The sequence below is a fragment of the Mesoplodon bidens genome (genome assembly GCF_964165515.1).
Source record: "Mesoplodon bidens genome assembly, chromosome: 8".
Lineage (NCBI taxonomy): Eukaryota > Metazoa > Chordata > Mammalia > Artiodactyla > Ziphiidae > Mesoplodon > Mesoplodon bidens.
In genome coordinates this window covers 12,288,276-12,311,955 of record NC_138165.1, presented here as the reverse complement: position 1 = coordinate 12,311,955, position 23,680 = coordinate 12,288,276, and the positions used below count along the sequence as shown (strand labels likewise).

The 23,680-nt window shown below is 41.4% G+C and overlaps 1 protein-coding gene across 5 annotated transcripts in view; it reads left to right on the top strand.

The window, feature by feature from the left end:
- NCKAP5 (NCK associated protein 5) overlaps window positions 1-23,680 on the top strand; it is a 1,063,262-nt gene that overhangs the window by 965,864 nt on the left and 73,718 nt on the right. For all 5 annotated transcript variants that reach the window (XM_081241961.1, XM_081241963.1, XM_081241960.1 and 2 more), the window contains exon 15: window positions 8,345-8,423. In XM_081241961.1, coding sequence (XP_081098087.1) covers window positions 8,345-8,423 — 79 coding nt within the window. The remainder of the gene's footprint in view (window positions 1-8,344; window positions 8,424-23,680) is intronic.

Below are 23,680 nucleotides of genomic sequence, written 5' to 3'. Positions count from 1 at the left end.
CAGTAGAAGTGCTGCCCAACCAAGAATTCCTAATTCCTCAGACACCTCGATCGTGATAAGGTAGACAGCTGGACCTTGGGTTGTACAAAAGATTGCTTGATCTGTTGGTTCCATTGTGTATCTGGACAGAGAGATTCCAGCTCTGGAATGAGCTCAGAAACTACCTCCTGGTGTGACCCCAGGCCATCGACATGGTCACAAAGCACAGGGGCAGCAGAATGGCACAGGGGTCTTGGGCGGGAATGCCATCAGCTTCTAAAAGATGGAGACAGACTGCTGTTTGGGTTTCCACCAAGCTGGGGTGAGAAGCTTGACTGATGCTGTAAGTTCCTTAGTTATATCAGGAATCCAGACCCGTTCACCACCGCCCGTGAATCAGGAATGAGTGATTTCCAACAGTAACGGCAGAATTTGCACATTATTTCAGCTCACAAAAGTATTGTTATCTGCAGAGGATCAGGCTGGATTTTGGAAATTTAAGTGCAAAATCGCTGATGTGGAAACCGTCTCGGGGAAGTGATCAGGGGTGATTTTTCCTGTGAAATAGTACAGTTTCTACATTGTTTTGGAGAATGCGGAGTAGAAATAGAGATTTGCAGATGTTGAGGCTTTTGGTATTATTTTTGATCTTTGATCCTCTTTGGGTACCAGTTTTTAAGGTGACGGCAGTACTTTCCTTGGTTTATACTTTTCTTTTTACTGGACTAGATGATCTTCTATCCTCAAGCATCTAAAAAAGTATACTAGCTGTTTGCTTCTATTTTAGTAATACTTTAGGGGAGAGGAAAAAGAATGGTTTGGGCAGATTAGTATAGTTTGATTCAACTGAGATTAATGCTGATAGAATTTTAGAGTTTAAATATTAGAACCAAGGAGGAAGCCAGTCACTAGAATCTGGATCTCATAAAGAGGACACGTTAAAATTCCAAATATGCATGCTTTGTGCTCACCCTTAAGGATGAGAGCTAGGTCTCCCAAGAGAAGTTGAAAGCAGAAAGCATTTGAAAAGAGCTTCGCAAAAATGGAAAAGAACTTAAAACTAACAATCCTGATTAGATGTCTCAGAATTGCATGACTTCCATCCTGGATTTACATAGATTTGAGCCATTTGAAGACAGGCTGTATTTCCTATTTTAATATGAATGTCCTATGACTCTTCCCAAATCTTGTTGAGCTTCCCCATAAGTGAGGACGCCCACTAAACATTTCCCACATATGAGTTTTCGTGGCGAGTTTAATTTAACTCTTGTTAAAAAGTGTGTGTGTGTGTACACACAGATTTACACACAGATATACATAAATGGAACTTAAAAAACAGGTAACTCCATCCATTTTCTATAACTGTCATGGACAACTTTTCATCATTTAAAATACATGTAAGATGGAAGCAACCTAAGTGTCCATCGACAGATGAATGCATAAAGAAGATGTGGCACATATATACAATGGAATATTACTCAGCCTTAAAAAGAAACAAAATTGAGTTATTTGTAGCGAGGTGGATGGACCTAGAGTCTGTCATACAGAGTAAAGGAAGTCAGAAAAAGAAAAACAAATACCATATGCTAACATATATATGGAATCTTTAAAAAAAAGGTTCTGAAGAACCTAGGGGCAGGACAGGAATAAAGACGCAGACGTAGAGAATGGACTTGAGGACACGGGGAGGGGGATGGGTAAGCTGGGACGAAGTGAGAGAGCGGCATGGACATATATACACTACCAAGTGTAAAATAGATAGCTAGTGGGAAGCAGACGCATAGCACAGGGAGATCAGCTCGGTGCTTTGTGACCTCCTAGAGGAGTGGAATAGGGAGGGTGGGAGGGAGACGCAAGAGGGAAGAGATGTGGGGATACATGTATATGTATAGCTGATTCGCTTTGTTATAAAGCAGAAACTAACACACCATTGTAAAGCAATTATACACCAATAAAGATGTTAAAAAATAAATGAATAAATAATAAAATACATGTAAGAGAAAAAAAAGAAAGTTATCCTTTTTGGAACTTGACTCCCTATCATTTAGTGTTTTAATTATGAGGTCTAGAATTCAGGGGGTAATTTCCTTTAAAAAAATGAATAAAAGGCATTTTTATATTTCCCAAGGATATGCCAGTTTCAAATAATATTTTTGTTTTAAAATTACCTTAAATTGAACTTCCTCTTCTTACATTCTTTCTGTTCTTGCATCACTGGTCTGGTGATATTCATTGCTCCTTTATGTAAATTTTAAAGCACTCGAGCAAAAAACAATATCTTTTCAGAATTCCTGAATCCATATATTTTTGGGCTTTAATAAAAGAGATTATAAAGTATACTATGTGCTACCATTTTCCTAGGGAAAACCTGAAACATGAAGCAATTACTCATTTTTTTCTGTAGTGGTTCAAGAGAAGAGGAGATTTTAGAAGTAATCGTGATTGGCATTATTAGTTTTTAATTATTATTGATGTTTAGGGTTCCTTAGAGTTTCACTTTAATTTGAGACAAATGTACATTTAAATGCTTTTTTTTTTCAAACAGCTCTTGACTCTAAAGAGCTATAAGGTCTTTTTTGTTTTCTTTTCCAAACCCTCCGAAATCATATGCAGACTACGTTCTTTGCAAAAGCTTTTTTTTTTCTTTTCCCCACTTCTTGCTCTTGGCTTCCATGGTATCATGCCTTCTTGAAAACATAGATGTCCCTTGCATTATAAAATCACAAATTATAAGTGTGTCTAAGGCTGCCTCTGTAGTGTCACTGAAAGGAGAGAGAGAGAATAAACGTGTGGAAATGTGCAGTATGCCAGAAATTCAATCCAACTGATCTAAAACTTTGATAGCCTGGCAGAGCCCCTTATCAGAGGCACTCAATTTAACTATGCCCCATTTAATATGGTGCTGACAGCTTGGGGTATATCTTCACTGTACAGAAATACCAAAAAGAAAAAAACCTGTTTAGCTTTTACAATTTCATTTTTACTTTCTTATTACTTCCTAATGCTAAAGTAATTTGCCTTGCTTTTCTTCTCTCATTGGAAGTCTTTTACAGTGTAATAATGTTTCCTTTGGTCCTTCCAGAGTATCTGCAAGAAACACTCTTATTGTCCTCTGTGAAGTACAAGGATTCCCTAACCACCAAATACAGATAATCCACAGGGATAAGCTGATTTTCTAGTTAGCTGCAAGAGGAAATTAGTCAGGCTGGGAAGCTTTCCATACAGAAGAATATTATTAACCTAGATAGTTGAACAGCTAGTCATTTTTTCAAAGGTAAAATGCAATTTTTTTTCACCTCTATAATCGTCAGTGGGGATTGGACTAAAATTACTAATTTCAGAAAGGACATTGGCCATAGTCCCCTTGGGGACTAGTAAAAGAAGAGCAGTGAAAACCTATTCATTATATGTTATCAGCCTATATAGAAAGGAAATTAGATGCAAAATGAGATACATTCTTATACCATAGCACATTGATGTGAATACCCATGAACCTTTTAAAATCAAGAGTTTAAGGGAATTTTCCCCTGCTGGGACTCAAGGTAGATTTGCGTTCTGCTTCTTTTAAAGTGTGTTGCAGAGAATTCTTCTCACACTAGTTATTTTAGCTGCACATAATACATTACATATCACAGTTTTTTCCTGAATAAAATCACTCTTCAGAAATCTTATACCAGGGACTTCCTTGGTGGTCCAGTGGTTAAGACTCGGCACTTCCACTGCAAGGGGCGCGGGTTTGATCCCTCGCTGGGGAACTAAGATCCCGCGTGTTGCAGGGTGCAGCCAAAAAAACCCCAAAAATCTTATACCATAATATAGCCTCATCCTTTGCCCTTAACAAACTAAGACTATATGTAGTTATGAGGGTCCTAAGGCATTTTAATTATTTTAATCTGTGGTAATATAATAGAAGAATTATTTCCATACATACATCAAGTCCATGTACGTAGCACACCTCCCCTTAGTTCACTGGTGACGGCATATCCATTTTCAAGATTGCTAGATGCATTCTACCGTATGTATAAAAGTCTCATTAATGCTTTACTGAATTAAATATTTTTCTCTTTTCAGAGCCTTAATTAGAGGCTTATGTCCCCATTTGTGCTCTCATTTACAGACCACTTAGCTCTGACTTCTGTGTAATTTAGACAAGGGCCATGTTACTTTGCACTTTTACTTAAATTCTACAAAATCATTATAAGAGGGGAGAAAGGCATCCCCAGAAAAGACTGCATCAGTACTAAGTAAATAAGTCAGAAAGAAATGCACACTCCTTCCTCCATGTTGTAAGTCCTTCCTTCCTGTGGATTTAGGTAATTTTCTGAAATGAGAAGTCTCAAAGGAACAGCTCCCAGCTCCTGTTGAGCTGTCACTGGACAAAATAAAAATCGTTAATGAGATCATATTGCTGGAAAGAGATGGCCATTTTAATATGGGTATTTTAATTTAAATTATGAGTATCCTCTTCACCCAGTGTCACATAGTCTGAAAAAATCACATATGCTAATAAAAAAGTATCAAATACAATCCCATTAAAATTGTGCTGTGGTGATGAAGTAGCATAAAATAGTACAATAATTACACAAATTGTTATCATCTTATTAAGTTCTGCAAAATTTTTTAATTTCAACATCTTTAATTGAGCAATTCTGTTCTAAATGCTATTTGGATGCTAATAAGAAGCATGGCTGTTTTGCCCTCCCCCTGCAGAGTTTTCTAAATGACTGTCTTTTCTAAAGGTAATGCCTCCCAGGAGTTTTCCCTCCAAGGATCACTTCTCTCTTCTCACAGGTTCATTAAGTTCTTTTCCTTTTCAGTGAGCTTTAACATCAAAATGTTCTTTTCTGGGGATGCAGTTCTCGTTAGGATGATTCAAAGAAGAAGTATACACAGAATTCCAAATGAAGGGTGTCCCCAAATATTGGGTTTTATTCTGCAGTTATGTATATATATTTGTCAGCAATGAATTATTTTCTCCCTCTTTCCTCCTGTGTCCCTTGTAAGCACGTTCCTCCCAGCCTTTTCTAATGGGAGAGGTTAATAGACTATAATGCGTACAGCGGCATTTAATGGTTACCTGTTAGAGACTGGTATTTAGTACAGCTCTTGACTACAACTGCAGAGCTCAAAAGATGGGCAAGAGTTGGAGGGGCACCATTAGAAGGTGCCCAAAGTACTGGCAGCAAACTGAAACCAAAAATAACCCACATCATTGCTCACGAGTCACCTGCTACTTCTTACCAAATGGGACATTCCTGACATTGATTTGTATCTGTTCCTGGTAGAGCAATGGCTGAAGAAATTCTGAATCTCTAACCACCATTGTTTGCTGAGCCAAACTTCTTGGTCTTGTGACCATTCCCATCTGTGAAGTGCTTTGCCACGTGAAGAATTCGCTTCGGCAAATTCTTCATCTTGAGCTGGCAGGCCCTTGCCCCCAGGAAAGTTCTACAACCTTTCGCCAACACACAGCCACTGTGTGATCAAGAGTGAAAATTAATTTTAATTTCAGTCTATGAGAAATATAATTAGCAAGGGGAATCTGCTGCCAAAATAAATTATGCCCCTCATTTCCATATGGAAATGGATTTTTTTAATTACTCACCACTTTGCATTGAAATCTATTTGTATGGATAATTAGAGCTGACAAGTATGCCATTCTAAGGCACTCCCCCATTTTCCATTCCTTTGTTGATTCTTCATCCATCCCGTTCCAATTCAAAATTTCCCCTCATGTGTCATTCGCTCCTCAGGGGTCATTAGCCCAGGAGAGCTGAAAAAACTCCTGTCTACAAGCCCAGTCCCTCTGATAAACACCCAAGAGGCCACGTTTAGCGTTTGCTGTTAAGCACTTAAAGCCCTAGAAAAGTTCTGACAAGGAGCTGACAGGTAGGACCTCAAGATGGTTTTTATTTTCCTTCTTAAATATGATACTTGGACAGAGGTGGTGATTAAGTTCCACCGAAGGCATCGGAACAAGTAGTAAAGAGAAGCAGGGCACTAACACACACAAACAGAAAACTTTTTTGCTGCTCTTAAATAAAAATATAGTTTATGTATATTTGGAATACTGCCTACCTAATGGCCAGACACTAAGAAAGATACAGTAGTTCTTGGGAAGGTCTGGAAAGGGTGACTGTGACAATATGGCATGCTGAAAAATTAAATTACAGCAATGAATAGGGGTCAGGAGTGCGCAGTCTAAAACTGACATCCTTTTATAACCTTGAACAGATCACTAACCCTCTCTAGGCCTCTTTTCCTTCATCTCTAAGATGAGAACCTTATTGTAATCATTGGCTTCTTCTGTTCAGAATTTCATAGGCTGATGGAGATGATGATTCACCCACTTTCCAACAGGTTAGCATGGCACCCACCCCTTCCAGTTTAAAATTGGTTGATTTAGAAAAACCCAAAGGAAATACTATTTTACCTAACAGGTGTGGGAAAATATGGAGCATCCTGTCTTAGGTATCGGAACGGGCTGAAAATACAGATTTTCTTGATGTTTCTGTAAATGAGAATAGAAAGTTCCTGTTGGATTCTTCATGGAAATTAAGGTGTTTGGGTCTCCTTCCTTTGGGGTTTCTTGGTAGCTTTGTCACAAAGAGGTCACTGAGCTAGGTGAACTTTGGAAGGCAAATAAGTAACTCGTTAGTCCTGATGGTGCGCACAGAGATTCTCCTCTCGGCCGTCCATAAATACTAGAAACAGAGCTGGTTGCTGTTGCTCTTCTTCCCGCATTCCCTAGCTGACTTCCTCTGGAGGTACTAACAAACAAGGCAGTGCTGACAGCAGACAGCTGATGGGGAAAGAAAGTGATGAAGCATGGCCTCTGGATGGTCAGCCCTTAACACCCTCTCCTTTTAGGGTTCAGACAGTCACTGACATACTCCTGAGTGTTCCATCTCCTGGCCATCAGTATGTAGGGATTAGGCACCAATTGCATTCTGATATTGGAACCATGGTCATGAGATGTAAATAATTGGTCTGACTCCATTAGTTATGAAAAATAAGAGGTTAAAAAGTAGAAAGCTAAGTCTAGCTCAAGGTCAGTTTACCAGCATATGGCTCTCTATATTGTAAGTATAAAATAATGGTTTCTTGGCATTCAACTCGAGCCCCCGAGCAAATCCACTGACAACCTCTAATGTCCTCCCGCTGCGTTCATTGCACAGTTCATTATCATCGTTGGCTGCCCAGGGGACTGGCTGGGATGTATTTTCAAAGAGCTATTTAGGGTCATTCTGCCAAGGACCATGAGCTGTCTTGACCTTGTGGCCAAGTCTACACTGGCATGGCCCCATGGAAATTTGAGAATAACAAAGTTCCACCAAATGAACACAACTCTGAAACCAGATTTGCTGTGTTTGAATCCTGGTTCCGCCACTTGGACAATTGCTTATCTTGTCTGTTTCTTCAAGGCCCCTTATGTCCAAAATGGAGCCAACAATAGCACTTACCTCCTAGCACTGCAAGGGTAGGAGAGCCTAGGTGTGAGGGGCTTAAACAGCTCCTGCTGCATGGTAGTTAAGTGTTGGCTGTTTTTATTATTATTGATATGGTTCCTGATATTTTATTACTACTGCTACTAGATTGCGAAGTAGGGGGCCTGGGTTGAGTGTTGGCATTTACATATGTTTAAGGAAACTTGCTGGATCTCAGAATTCTCATTTGTAAAATACTGTGACTTGAGTAGATTCTTGCTCGAGTTCCATTTGGTACTCTGGCATTCAGCCTCTGGATATCCCAGCTGAAATGTAAGGCGGATGTTTTTGACCTGAAAAAAGTCTAGGTAAATGTATCACCCTTCTGGTTCACTGAGCACACATCATAGTCACCTCACGTTTCATTCTGGAAAGAACAGCAACAAAATAACATTTTCTTAGAGAGTTATACTCTAGGAAAAGGTCAACAGATCTAAGTGTATTTCTTTATTCTCATGAAAATAACTTGTGGTGGTGTCACTGTCCCTGGAAGAATTATGTTTCCTTAGACTTTAATTTTTCCCAGCAGCTCTGTGTTACTGACTTTATTAAGTATTAAAAAGAACTATAGCTGTTATCTCGAAAATCTTATGTAGAATCAGGTACCCTATAACTTGCTTTCAGAGCTGGGGTTATATTTCTGAAAACATGATCTTATAATTAAAACTTGTAATAAAGCCAAGTGACAGAGTAGGGGAAAATGGAGTGAAGAAAATGTATGTGTATATATATATATATATATATATATATATATATATATACACGCACTCACACATACACACCCACATGTTTGTTATAGAATGTACCAATATTCTGAGGATTACACAATCGATTTAATATAGCACATAGGAACTCACAGTGTTTCCTTGTTACTGCAGATAAAAGAGGCAAATGAACACTTGCAAGAGGATGAAGAAGATACAGTTGCAGATTCTGCATTTCAGAGCCATACCATAGGTAAAAATTCATGTCTCAATATGCCTTTAACTGAGATGTTTTCTACATGCGACCTTATTTCAGACACGGTGTGTTCCTAAAGGTCATGTCTTATGCCCACCTCTACCAGGACTGGGGCTTAACTTCTCACGCATGATTACCTTTATCTTCTTAAGCATTGGAAGCCACCATAAAATAAGTGGGTCAAAGCAGAACCTATGAAGAAAACATAGGTCTTTGCAAAGGAACGCAATGCCAACTGAGTCCTTGTCAATATGAAATGAAAATGATACTGAGTGTAAATAATTTCTCTCTGCGGAAAAAATCAACGTTGCATTGATCCAGTTTCTGTAATTGTCTCAGGAAACACTACTATTGGTTAGAAGTGTGGAGTGGTAGCTTTCTTATATTGAATATTTTTTAAATTGGATATGTTTTACACATAGAACTAAATAGATTAAGTATATACGGCTTGCCAAAATCACCTCCTCATTTTCTTCATCGTTTCTGTTAGAACCCTGATTATAGGTAGTCCTTCCTCAGAGATACCTTTGCTTTGTCAGCTCTGTCCTAAAATTTTACATGAGCCCACGTTGAAGGAACTCAGGTTTCTAACACAAAGGGATTTTGCTAACCTGTTTCCAGCAGCCAGGAGGTAACTGGTGATAGAGTAGCTGTCTGCGACGGTGAGCCTTGTCAGGAGATAGAAGACATGATAACTTTAACAGCTCTGGGCCACCGTGGACACTTGCAAAATTAGTTGTTCTTTGGGCTCTAAAAAATAGCTGTGAAATGTAAGCATGCTGATTATTTAGTTTTACACAAAACATCGAGGCACGAGAGAATCATTTTTTCCAATCACATTTGGGTGTAGTAGACAGTACTGAAGACTATCCTCTAGGGCATGACAGCCCTACAGCTTTCTGGTTGCTGGTATAATCAGCACGCACGGCTCCTGCCCTTTCCCTGGAGTACCTTTAGCTGCCAACTCTCAGCATCTCACCACTCCTAGAGCCATGTTGGTATGTTTTGCGGCTGGTTTTCTAGCTTACCCAGCTGCCTTCTCCCAACTATAATTTACAGTTTATCTCAGAGAGTTATCATACCCTCACAGCTTAATGAGACTGGCACACCATTATTATTCTTTTCTGTTGTAATTGGGAATACAAAAGTCTTAACAAACAGCTGGATGGGTGGAGTCTGCATGAGAGTATTATTCCAGAAAGACATCCTTTAGTACAGTTAGTTGTCAGTGATAACTGACAGTAAAATGTCAGTTGTACAGTTGTCAGTAAAACGCTTAAATTAGTGTCAGTTCTGTGTAGTTAGCTAATGTGCAAGTTAAATATTGTTCAGCAGCCTTCAAACATGGCACTATGTAAAGCCCCACTGAGTTATCATTTTTCCATAATGAGGTATTCCTGGGCTTGTACAATAACATATATAAAGTTAGAGGCTGAATTTTCGAGAGAGAGCTGCACATAATTGTAGACTCATCTCCTCAAACTGGTGGAGACCTATCCGAACAAGCTGCTGCCGGCAGCAAGTAACAACAACAAAACTGACTAGCCATGACGTAAGGAATAAAGTCATGGAATCATCTTATATAATTAAAAGTCTGGAGGAAGGGAAACATAAAAGAGAAGCAGCAGCTCAACAGTTCTATCCGAAACCCTATTTTTTGGTCCTCATGCTTGTCACTTCTGGTTGCAAATTAATTCCCACCACTCTAGGCATCCCAGCTACATTTGGGACACAAAGTACAAGGAAAAGTAAAAATTCCTCAGAATCACCGCCCCGCACCATAGACTTCACGTTACATGTCATCAGTGAGAACCAGATCATAACGCCAATCTTAGGTGCAAGGGATGCTGGGAAAGTCAGTCTGTTGCTTCCCAGCCTCTATTGCATGAGGTAGCAGAGAGAAGAGGGTTGAAAGTGTTCCCTGAGTTAGCCAATCAGTATTACCACAGGCCTTTTAAAAAGTTCATCCATTTCAAGGCTGAGTGAGACTCAACAAATCGAGTGGTTATTTATCTTTATTGCACAAAAATGACTGAAAAAATATTTTTTAGCACCCTGCGAATCCCAATGTTCTTCATTTTGTCTAGACTAAGTGTTATCACATATCCTGCCAGTATTTATACCCATAGAATATTTCTAATCACAGCAACTGAGCAAATCTAAATATGGTCTTCTTCTAACCAAACAGCAGCTAGTATCTTTGACAAAGAACAACAATCAGAAAATCTGTGAATCTGAATGTTTGTCTTTCTGTGGTTAAGGATAATCGTGTTGGCTTAATCAAAATGGTATGAGTTGGGCCTCCCTCGTGGCGCAGTGGTTGAGAGTCCGCCTGCCGATGCAGGGGATACGGGTTTGTGCCCCGGTCTGGGAGGATCCCATATGCCGCGGAGCGGCTGGGCCCGTGAGCCATGGCCGCTGGGCCTGCGCATCCGGAGCCTGTGCTCCGCAACGGGAGAGGCCACAACAGTGAGAGGCCCGCATACCGCAAAAAGAAAAAAAAAAAAATGGTATGAGTTGATTACAAGACAGGATACTGTTAACTAAGCCTGCTCTATATTGAAATTCAAGATTCATGAAATAAGTTAAATAATACAACTAGATTCTTTTCCTTCAAATTGCCCTAACAAATGTCAGACTTTCATGTTAATAAGCAACAAGCAAATGACTAGGCTAGCCTACACAAATGATCACCAACACCAATTGTTCTTTCTTGCTATTTAACTGTAATAGATTCACCCAGTGTATTACGCTAATTATCTAATGGGATTAAATGGTCAGTAGGAATTCAAATGACATTGTCTCATATTAAAAACATCAGCCAGTGATAGCATGAAAAATAATCTCCTAAGAGGAGACAGGGGATTTGGAAATTCCTTTAAAGAGGAAGAAATGTCTTTTGAGAAGTTTGAGGAAGAAGTCAAGCTGAATTAAATGATAACCAAGAAAAGGCTGCTTGGTAGACTCTCGTGAAGTGAAGGATGCATGGTATTTCCCCAAATCTAAAGAGTTGTTACCGAATGCGAGTGTGTGTGCCCAAAGCACAGTGAATGACATTCATAGTAAAAATAAAATTTAAAATGTCTCAGAAAGCTAATCAGACTCTCACAGCTTTTTGAGTGGGGGAAGGCCATTTGAGTCAAAGGTCACATTTTGAATAGCATGCTGACATATTTAGCTTAATTGTGGAGAGAGTGAGCTACTGATCATCAAAACAAATGGGAAAGGGAAGTACTGGTGTTCTCAGTAACAACTTTGATATTCAACAGAGAATGTGCTGTTGACTTGTAACAGACTGGCTCTGAACTGGAGACCACTTAGATAATAATACCTGTGGATGAGGAATCGGATGGAGTGGTTCTACATAATTTGGATCCACATGAATACTTCCCAGGGTGACAATACTTCTGCATGTCCAAATATACAAATGACACCTGAGAGGTACTATAGAGTAATAGCTTGGGCAAGGAAGTTTCTGTCAAGGCTGCACTGAGTTCACGCATCTATAACCACAAGCGCCGAACTGCAAAGGGGGGGCTTTGCATCCGGCAGCCCCAAATATAAATTCCACCTGTCATGAAGGTAGGCCCGTGGAAACAGGACCATGTGGTTCTTTCTGACCAAGGACTGGAACTAGTAATGTTAATTTCTATCCATTGAGTATCTCCTATGTACAAAGCCCTGTGCTTGGAACATTACATGTCATCCTTCTTGTGTCTCACTCCCTTGTGGCTGGTTCTCTGTTTTCGTCATCTGTCAACTTGTTCCTTATGATTGCTTCCTTCTAAATACCAGAGGCAGGCATGAGGTAAGGCTTTGGTGGAGATTTCCATATTTGTGAGCATAGTGAATCATGGTCTATGACTCCCTCTCTCTGTTTTTTACTAGAGAGATAGAGAATTGTAGCCTTAGAGAGTTGCAAGTATGGCTTTTTTACTCCTGTAAAATATTTGCTCTACAGCTTGCACCAAGGAGCTGAGTTCTCTTTAGTTCAACAAGCCTATATTGAGCATCTTCTCCCAGCCATGCCCTGTGTTAGAAGCCAAAGATACAGAGATGAATACGACACAGTACGCATATTCTATGAACTCCAGTTCAGTAGGGAAACAGAGAAGCAAACAAATAATTCTGATGCGGTGTAATCACAGATAAGTTAGAGACATGCTCTCCATACAAACGAGTCCACAGGGCAGGGTGTGGAGCCCACCTTTGGTGAATCCAGAAATGTTGATGTTCATGAACAGGAAAAGGCAGGAGTGAGACAGTGAGATGCTGAAGTTTAAGAGCGTTTGCCATTCACACCAGTGGCTCCCAAAATCCGCAACACATCAGAATCCTCTGGGAAGGCTCTAAAAATGCTGATGCCCAGGTCACACCCCATAACAATTAAATCACAAGGTCTAGGGAGTGGAGCCAGGCATTAGTAGTCTGTAACGATCCCCAGGTGATTCCAATGTGCAGCAGCAGAGTTTGGGAACCACTTTCCTAAGGGGTAGGATTTCATCAGCAAAGGGGACAGAGATGTCCTTCAACTCCAGGTAAGCAGCGTAATCAGAGACCTGGAGATAGGAATATGGCACACTGTACAGAAGGGGGTCAGCAGAGGACCAGCCTGGCTAGAGCAGAGGGCAAGCTTTGAGGACGAGGTACAGACAGAGGGGTGTTGTGGGATGGGACCAGACTGTGGAGACCTTGAAAGCCAAGCTTAGGTGTTTGAACTTAATCCTACAGACAATACATAGACAGTGGAAAATTGTTTTAAGAGACTCACACGATAAGAAGAGGCCATCCAGTCACTATGATGCTCATGCTCAGACTTTTAAAATAAAAACATATTTTCATTTTCTCTCCTTTAGCCTTGGACCAACCAGATGCACTAGTCACCATACTGTTTCCTCACGAGTGGTGTGCCGTGATGAGTAGAGTCACGCATTCGTGTAAAAGGATGGATTATTTCAGGGTTGCCAAAGGGCTCCCTGCCCCAAAAGAACTCTCCTGGAAATCTATCAGGGTGTACCTCAATGTCCTACCCATGGGTAACTCCTTTGGGTTCCAGTGCTCACGTCTCTTGTTATAATACAGCTGGTGTCTGGGAAGGGTACCCACTGAGTGTCACTGACTGGCGATCTCAGTGTGTCTCTCAGATGAGCACCAGCAAGACGCTAGAGGAATGAGCCATGAGTCTGGTCCATCCTCCTGCCAGGAAACCGAATAGCACAAGAAGGAATGCTTGGATGCTTAGGAGAGGTAAGGGCGGTGCTCTTCAGACAGGGGTCTCAGCTGCCAGGGCAGAGGCAGACATGAAGCCCTAGGGGGTGACACTAATTAATCCACGTGCTCGGAGGGGAAAGGGCCCACTGAACAGGTGGTAAGTGGCTATGTTAAATAAGCTTTGTCTTTTCCCCCCCACATTTTCCCAAGGCCTGTTGCTCTAAAGTACATGGTTGGGGAATCTGAAATAGCTGTAGAGAGACCTCATTTTGTACAGTTCCCTCAATTTCTTAAAAGACAGTGAATCCACTTAAAGTAAATGTAAGACTGTGCATGTGACATATGGCATAGGAAGGAAGAGGTGGAGGTCAAAACAAAGTCAAACAACAGAGCGCCTCAGCCTCTGAACCAGAAAGCTGCCAACGTGACAGAAAGTTCTGAAAGAAGACGATGTCATATATTATACCAATACTCACTCTTTATCAAGAGCTTTCTATATGCTAGGCGCTGGCCAAAGTACTGGTATGTATGTTGCTTTGTTTTATCCTCACATCAGCCCTACAAACTAAGGACTGTGGTCACCCTTTGGCAGATGAGGAAATGTACGTCCTGAAAGGTTATGTATGTGGCTCAGCACTATGGCTAGTATGGAGTGGAGCCATCATCCAGTGCTTAGTCCACAGCTGTGAAGTCAAGTTAAATAAACCCCCAAGAATGCGAAATGATGACTAGGTACCTTTTTTGGTCACCTTGCAGGCATCAGAGACCAAGGATCCCTTTAGTAGATTTTTTGGTCAGGGGCTGCAAACTCAACCAAGCCCCTGCGTCAATGAGTGAGATGGGCTGGACTTGACATTCACAGGCATACATTGTATGAATGCTGGGAGTCTTGAGGAATGGAGAGAACACAGCTCATTCTAGGGGAGCAGCTGCTTGCCAGCTCCAGTTGTCACCATAGAAGAAGGCTGGCCCTAAGTAGCCACGTCTTTCCATTTCTCACCAGAAGCCAGAAGTCTAGACTTTTATGTAACATATGATACTTCTAAAAATCTGGGCCTAGTTTTCAAAAAAGTAAATCTTCAGAGACTTCCTTTTATCTGGCAATATTTCGAATTAGGATTTCAAAATCCTTTCACAGGATGCCACACCTAAGAGCACAGAATATAATCTAAAAATATACGTATTTTCTTAAATGCATGGTTGAGCTTCAGGCAAAAAATTGATCAGAGGCTGGGGACAGCAAGAAAGTTTGAATGCAGAGGGGAGAGAGTACCCCTTGCCCCAAGGGTACGTACTAGTCTCTGGTGACCTCGAACTAGGGTGACCAACTGTTCTAGTTTGACTTTGGCTTTCTTGGTTTTAGCACTGAAAGTCCCTCATCCCAGGAAACCCCTCAGACCTGGACAAACTGGAACAGTTGGTCACTCTACCTGGAGCCTAGTGTTAAAGAGCTAAACTGTTGACCTAATGAAAGCCTAGGGCCTGAGCAGGGTGAAATGTTCCATCAAAAACACCCCTTCCCCAACCAGCATAAAGCTGAATTCCCAAAAGCAGTGGTGACAAACGTACCCCACGGAGGAAGACAGTGGGAATAGGCTCCTGACTCCTCCTCAACTCTAGCTGGAAAAAAAAAGAGAAGGAAAAACATGTCTCCTCTGAAGATTCTGAGTCATTAGCTCACACTCATGTGGGTCAGGGAATTAATTCAGTCCCTCTTTGTGTCCCTGAGTCCCCCAGCTTGACAAACGTTTTTTAAAATTTTAATTATTTATATTTTTAAATGTTTGGCTGCATTGGGTGTTGGTTGCTGCGCGCGGGCTTTCTCTAGTTGTGGCGAGTGGGGGCTACTCTTCGTTGCAGTGCGCGGGCTTCTCATTGTGGTGGCTTCCCTTGTTGCAGAGCACGGGCTCTAGGCGTGCCGGCTTCAGTAGTTTGGGCACGTGGGCTCAGTAGTTGTGGCTCGCAGGCTCAGTAGTTGTGGCTCTCAGGCTCTAGAGCACAGGCTCAGTAGTTGTGGCGCACGGGCTTAGTTGCTCCACATCATGTGGGATCTTCCCGGACCAGGGCTCGAACCCCTGCATTGGCAGGTGGATTCTTAATCACTGCACCACCAAGGAAGTCCCCAAGCTTGACAATTTTAAATGGTCCAAGGTGTGAGTTTAAATATTCCAGAGAAGAATTGGGAGAGGGAATAGATGAAACAAGAATGGCAGAATATTAATATTTTAAAGCTGGGCAATGGGTATATGAGGATACATTACACTGTTTGAGAATATTGGAAATTTATCATAACGAAAAGTTTAAAAAGAAAAAAACACAAATTCAGGGTGGTAGTACTCTCAGGAATCTGGCAGAACCCAACTCAAATCCTCTCTTGCACCCACTCTAAAATTTGCATACAGATAAAGTTCTAAGGAAAATTAACTCAGAATAGAACACCACTAAAGACATGAGGGGAAAAAATGACTTCATTAGTATCAGAAAAAAACAAACAAACAAAAAACCCAAAGCTATAGAATGAGGCCTGCAAAGACTGCAGAATTGGAAATTATCCAATAGAGGATATAAACCAAAGATATTTAATGCATTTAAACAAAAATGGAAATGAAAGTTAACAAAGGAACAAACAGATGAGCAGTCAAATTTCAAAAAAGGACACAACAGAACTTCAGAAAAGTTAAATGTTGTCAGAATAGTATTTATCATCACTGAAGAGAGAATTACTGAACTAGAAGATAGAATTGAAAAAGTACAGAAAAATGTGTCACAGAGGGCCAAGAACATGGATAATATGAAAGAGAGGTGAAATTAAGTAAAAGGTGATGAAATTCACATGCATCTAATTGTAGCTCCTGAAGCAGAGAATAGAATGAACAGGATAGACACAATTTTAAAAGTGTTAGTGGCTGAGAGTTTTGTAGAATTGAAGAAAGTTACCAACCCCCACGTTCAGGAAGCCAAATTAGTTCCAAGCAAGGTAAATAAAAGGAAGTATACACTTAAGGATAGTGAGTTTTTTTCCTTCGGATATATATCCAGAAGTGGTGATTGCTAGACTGCATGATAGTTCTATTTGGAAATAAAATCACTGTCTCAAAGAATTAGCTGCACCATTATTCACAATAGCCAAGATAGTGGTCTGTTGATAGATGACAGATAAAGAATTCATGGTATATATGTATATATGTATACGTGTGTGTATATAGATGTGTGTGTGCACGTATGTATAGTTTTACGGTCTGCACGTAGTACTCACTTTTATTTATATAGTCTTACCACACTATTGTTTAGTTTTGCTCATTATACAAATAGCATCATACTGTACATATGCTACTACAACTGGCTTTATTTCAGTCAACATTGTTTTTGCGCTGAATCAACGATGGTCCCTGCAGTTGGAGTTCATTCATTTTCACTGCTGTACGGTCTTCCAGAGCAGAAAAAGTTCAAATTTTATTTATCTTTTCTACTGTTGATAAATATTTGGGTTGTTTTCCATTTTTTGCAATTATGACAATGTTGCTAGGGTCACCATGGTGGTATATATTCCCTGATATAGTTGCCAAGGGTTTTTCTAGAGCCAGGCCTTTCAAACTTTTTTGACTAGGATCCACAGTAGTAACTTTTTACATCATAAACCAGTACACCTCTGCACGTGTGCCTATACATAAATGTAATCCAGAGTTACATTTTTTTTTTTACTACAAATACAAATTATAAACCACAGCAAATGAATGAGTAGCATGGAATCCAACAATGGGTTACCTTATGGAGGGGAAGTAGTGAGAGAAGGATCTAGTGGAAGGGGTGCAAGAGTGGCTTAAAAACACTGAGTTGTTGACCTCAGAATTGGGGCGGACCCAACGCATCACAAGGGTCCTTAAGAGTAGAAGGAAGAAGCAGACAAGGGCCCGAGAAAAAGACGTTTCTACAGAAACAGGGTCAGAAAGGCGCATTCATAATAAAAGAGGTGCATTCGTGATCAAAGAAACCCACATTAAAAATGACACTTAGATCCCGTTTTTTATCTGTCCCATTGGAAAAGCTTAAAAAGTTTTAAGACAAACTTTGTTGGCAAGGATGTGAGGAAAGGGGCATTGTTACATCCTGCAGGTGAGAGGGTACTAGTACAGCCTCTATGGATGAGAATTTGGCAATATCGAATAAAAGTCACACATACTTAATGCTATTAAATAGCAATTCCAATCACATAATTTATCCTATAGACATACTTGCACATATGAAAAATAATGCATGCACTGAAGCATCGTTTATAGTGATAGGAAAAAATCACAGGTGAACCGAATGTCCATTCATAGGGTACTAGTCAAATGAATTCCGAAAATGGAATATTATACAGCTGTAAAAAAGAAATAAGGAAGATCTTTACTGATAAGGAACAATTTCTGAGGTACATTATTAAATGAGAAAAGCAAGGAGCATAATAGTACCTATAGTATGCTTGATTTTTTGAAAAGGGAGAAAGGACTGTAACACACATACATATATAGTAAAAATATAAATGCAAGTGTAAATATGATCATACACACACACACACACACACACACAAGCGCACACACACACACAGTTGTTGGCATGAATAGACCTGAAACACAAGAGACCAGTACTATTGGTTGCCTCAGGAGAGCAGACCTGAGTGTAAAGGACACAAGGATGAGAGAGTATTTTCAATATATGCTGTTTTGTGTCTCTTTAATCCTGCAATCTTAAATAATACCTTTTAAAAAAATTAAATAAATATTAAAGATGGTGCCTAAAAAGAAAAAACCACTGAGTTATTAAGGTGGGTTGTGGGTATTCTTTTATGATGATGATGATTTAAGTGTAGCTATCTGTTGTATGCACTCGTCCTCATAGTATATTTCACATTTGTTTTAAAAAGATAAAAACTAAAGTACCATCTAAATAACAAAACATGTGCGTGAGCTGAATGGGCCTTCCGTTTGCCTGGCTGATCTATGCCATCCACCCGCCACCTCCCGTCCTCTTGCTGTCTGCCCTCTGACTAGCTCATTAGCATCTCCAGAAGCGAGGTCAGCCAAGAGAAGAAAGAGCAGGAAAGGGACGCACCCTGACCACCAATATAAAGTTACATCATCAATTCTGAAGCCCGTCGGGTGTCAGAGGAGTAAGTTAGAAACAGAGGTTGTGGGCAGCTCTTGAATTGTAATGTCTTTGTCCTCCAGGCTACCACAGATAATTCCAGGTTGATCAGACATTACAGATAGGTTGAACTGTCTGTGCCTTAAGTACTGCTAAAACCAGCAGTTCTTCTTTTTTTTTTTTTTGCGGTACGCGGGCCTCTCACTGTTGCGGCCTCTCCCGTTGCGGAGCACAGGCTCTGGACACTCAGGCTCAGCGGCCATGGCTCACGGGCCCAGCTGCTCCGTGGCATGTGGGATCCTCCTAGACCGGAGCACGAACCCACGTCCCCTGCATCGGCAGGCGGACTCTCAACCACTGCGCCACCAGGGAAGCCCACCAGCAGTTCTTCTTAATCCTGAAGGTAATAAAAAATTAGTAACAGAGAAGCAGCAGTGATTTTAAAAAAGAAATTTGCTGGACAGAAGCCTGTAGCTTTTCAGAAGCCTGTAATCAAGCTTGGAAGGAATGCGCTGTCCTGACTGTAAGAACTCAATCATATATACTTAATGAAAACCCGTCTCAGTTAAGATGATCCGCGCACTCGGTCCACCGGGATTCCCCATGGTGTGTCCATTAAGTCTGGCATATTCAAGTAAATACTTTAGCTTGAGACAGGTGTAAAGCGCTAGATCGGGTAAGGGCTATGGCAGATTATGGTGACAAAAATTGAGTTGCGGAATGAAACATGCACCTGAGGGGGAATAAAAGGAGGAATAGCGATCTTGGGAACAGGATGCTCTTGACTCGAATGAATCCTTATTCAAGAAACATGCTAGAGAAAAAGAGAATGGATATAAAGAAAGTAAAGCATTGCAGTAAATCTGTTAACAACACGGGGCTGATCTGGGCACTTTTTAATGAGTCACAGACACGCAACTGGGCTTAACTGCTTCGAAAGAAACACCTTCATTTTTGAAAATGGTTGTGCCTGAGAAAATGACTTATCAATGTCAGTCTTAATTTCTTTCATCAACCCATTGATAGAATTCCAGAAGAGTCGTTTAGCAAATCTTCTTATCAGCGGTACAGTGCCTGCTCCTCTCATTTTGTGCAGGATCAGATAAAAGGATGATGTTTGCTTTATCTTTGCTTTGCCACCCTGGTGCCGCTAAAAGCTTTTCAGGAAAGGGGAAGAATAAGCTGAGAGGTTACCAGGTTATGAAACATTGTCACAGCCAAGCCAGGAACGTTGAATCAATTTCCAGTATGTTTCCTATGTAGCTAAAACCTATACTCTGGAGATGTTATTGTTTGATTACAAAAGCAAGAGGAATTTGAAGAGAGACTTTCATGCCAATGTGATAAACAGTCTCTGCCTGTAACTCGATTGTGTCAACTCCCAGAAGGAGGGGAAATATGCTTTAAGGTGACTTTCTGCCCATTTGAAACTCAGCGGTGTGCTTTGCCTTCAGAGCCTGCTCGGAGGGAATCCTGTGTGTATGAGAACACATTTGGAGGGGGCAATGGCTGCCCTGCTTTCAAATGAGTGGATTGCATTTCCCCTCGCCATTGACCCAGTCATCAGAATGTTTCCAGGATGTCAAAAGTATGTGTGCATAATTCTCCTTTCAAACAGGTCTCTTTCCTGTGTAATTCATACTTTTAAAAATGAAAGTACCTCTCGTATGCTGGGTTACAATTGAATCCACTTTTAAAAAGAGAAACATGGGGCTTCCCTGGTGGCGCAGTGGTTGAGAGTCCGCCTGCCGATGCAGGGGACACAGGTTCGTGCCCCGGTCTGGGAAGATCCCACATGCCGCAGAGTGGCTGGGCCCGTGAGCCATGGCCGCTGAGCCTGCGCGTCCAGAGCCTGTGCTCCGCAGCAGGAGAGGCCACAACAGTGAGAGGCCCGCGTACCGCAAAAAAAAAAAGAGAAATATGATAAGGGGGAAGTAGTGCACTAAGGAAACGAATGGGGTGGGGCCCAGAGTCCATTCTACAGCTTAGTGCAAACTGCTGCATCTCTGTTTCCTCAGTTATCAGATGACGGACGTATTCCAGATGCTCTCTTATGTTATTTTCTGGCCCAAAGTTCTAACACTCTTTGAGGGAGGAGGGTACATCTGAACTTGCAAATATGCTTCCATGTCCAGTTCCCAGCTCCTGTGAATCTGTGGGAAGACAGGGGTTTCAATCCCAGGACCTGAGTAAACTCGAAAAGTTGCAAAGCTTATCCAGTGATTTCTGGGCAGGACTTAGACCTCGTTCATAACAGCAATGTCACCACCGTGCATTTGCCTAGAGTTTTGCATTTCTGAGAGTGCTTCATTGATCCCCTCAACAGAGTCTCCCCGCCTGGGGTTTGCAGTCACATAAGCCGACTTCCCGTTCCCCCTTTGCCACCTAACAGATGCTGTGACCTGGAGCAAGTTCCTGAACCTCTCTCTCTCTCCTTCCCTCGTCTGCCAAATGGAGATAACAAGACCTACTTTGAAATATTGTTGAGAGGTTTGAGGGTTTTTTTTTTTTTTTTTTGAGAGGTTTGAGTATTTTGCAGACGAGTGCTTGACACCATGCCGGGAGTTAGCAAGAGCTCCATGTTTGGCCTTCTTTGTTGTTATTAAGAAGGATATGGATAAAGTGTAGATAGTATGGATATCAGCTAGCTTTCTTTCCTTCCTCCCTCCCTTCCTGCCCTCCTTCCTTCCTTTCTTTCTTTTTTCTAGTTGTACTCATAGCTGTGAGTTATTGCAGTGAAAGGTTACACAGCAAAACCAGCAAAGGGAGATTGCCCGTGGGGCCGCATCAGGAGGTAACTGGGCCCAGGGTCCTCTTCCAGGAAAGTCACATAGGACACGCTAAACTCCCCCAGTGACAAGCGATGGCAGCACATGTGAAATGCTAACTACCGGAGCTCGTGAGCGGCTCAGAGCCCAGGATTTTTACAGCCCCCATCTTGCCTCACGCCTTCAAAATTCCCAGTTCCCCAGAAGGGAAGCCACTGTGCAGCATAAACCACACTTGCTGTTTGCACAAACCGTTCAGGCGTAGTAATTCTTACCAGTTAAGGTGGTGGGAACCCTCTCAAAATTCAGGTTCCCAGGTGCCATTAAAGGGCCCCACCTTGCAAGAGGGCCTTTCTAAGCGTCAGCACTCTCAGGCCCACTGTGAAAACTCTTCCCTACACAATCCATCACCTTGGCCTTGTCCAAAGCATCGTTATGGCAAAATTATCTGCAGGACTCCATACAGCAGGGTGAGACCAAACTGCAGTGTTGACTTGAGCTCTTCCCTTTGGGGCCTCTGAACTAAGTTGAATTTGATGTGAATGCCTCTGCCCAGGGCTGAGGCAGGCATGATAGTCGCTGATAAGGCACACAGGAAGGGCATTCCTTGGTGCTTCTGGAAACAAAGTGTCTACTATCATTAAGGCCCCCCAACAGGGTATTTGTTAGTCAGATGGTACAGGTGAGCAGGCCCCCAAGGTGGCTTCCCCCGACAGGGTTTGCATCCCTAGGATCCCCAGTCTGGTCTAGAAGAACTCGGTTCTGTCTCTGGTTTCAGAGGCACTGCAGCCAGTTCCAAACAGCTCTGCTCATCCGTGACATCAGCCCATCAGTGACATGGGTGTGGGTGACATTTGTAAGTGTTCTGTGTGGACAGCACAGGAGCTGGGCCACCTTCGCCCTTTCATAGTTGGTGCTGTCAGGGGTGATCTTGGGCTCAGCCATCAGTTTGAATTCAAGGCCCTCACAGCATCCTGGAGAGGCCGCAGGAGGACCTTTCATTCAGGAGGAGGGGAAAGCTTCCAGGAACAGTTCTGAAAAACAGAGATGATTAATTCCTTTTCCACGTCTACCACCCCATGCCTCCCCAGGTGCCAGGGCTTTGATTTCTCCCATTGACACAGAATCACTGTGTTTCAGTCAGTAACCAAAACTTTACATCCTTTTCATTCCTAAATGCTCACCCAGGCTTTTTTTTTTTTTTTTTTTTTTGGTCTAGAAAGGTCGTACGCAAGAGGGAAAAAGGAATTTTCACAGAAAAATATTTTTTTCATTGAAGTATAGTTGATTTAGAATGTTATATTAGTTTTAAGTGTACAACCTAGTGAGTCACTATTTTTATAGATTATACTCCATATGAAGTTGTTATAAAATATTGGTTATACACCCTGTGGTGTACATTACATCCTTGTATCTCATTTATTTTATACCTAGTAGTTCATACCTCTTAATCCCCTACCCCTATCTTGTACCTCCTCCCACCCCTCTCTCCACGGGTAACCACTAGTTTGTTCTCTGTATCTGTTGGTCTGTTTCTGTTTTGTTGTAGTCATCCGTTTGTTTCATTGATATTATTTGGATTACACATATAAGTGAAAACATACAGTACTTGTCTTTCTCCATCTGACTTACTTCACTAAACCTAACACCCTCCGGGTCCATCCATGTTGTCGCAGATGGCAAGATATCATTCTTTTTATGGCCGAGTAGCATTACATTATACATCTTCTTTATCCATTCATCTGCTGATGGACACTTAGGTTGCTTCCGTATCTTGGCTATTGTAAATAGTGCTGCTATAAACCACATAAAAATATTTTGATATAACTTAAGCAGAAAGAAACATCACGTTCAGAAATTGGTCAGGACAAAATCTTGAATTTTAAAATGTTTCCAAATAAAATGTTTCTATAACCTCTTTTGTCCTGATCATTTATCCATTGAGCAGCCTAAAAAGCTTTACCTTTCTGGAGACAGCTGCATTTAACAATCAAACTGCACAAAAGCTTCTGTACCAGGGAAAGGTGAGCGAAGCGGAGTCAGCATCTCAGTCCACTGACGCAAATTGCAGGTAACCTCGATGTCATCTTTCTGACTGATGAGGAAAGTGAAGCACAGTGAGGTTTTATGTCCATAATCCACGGCAAGGGG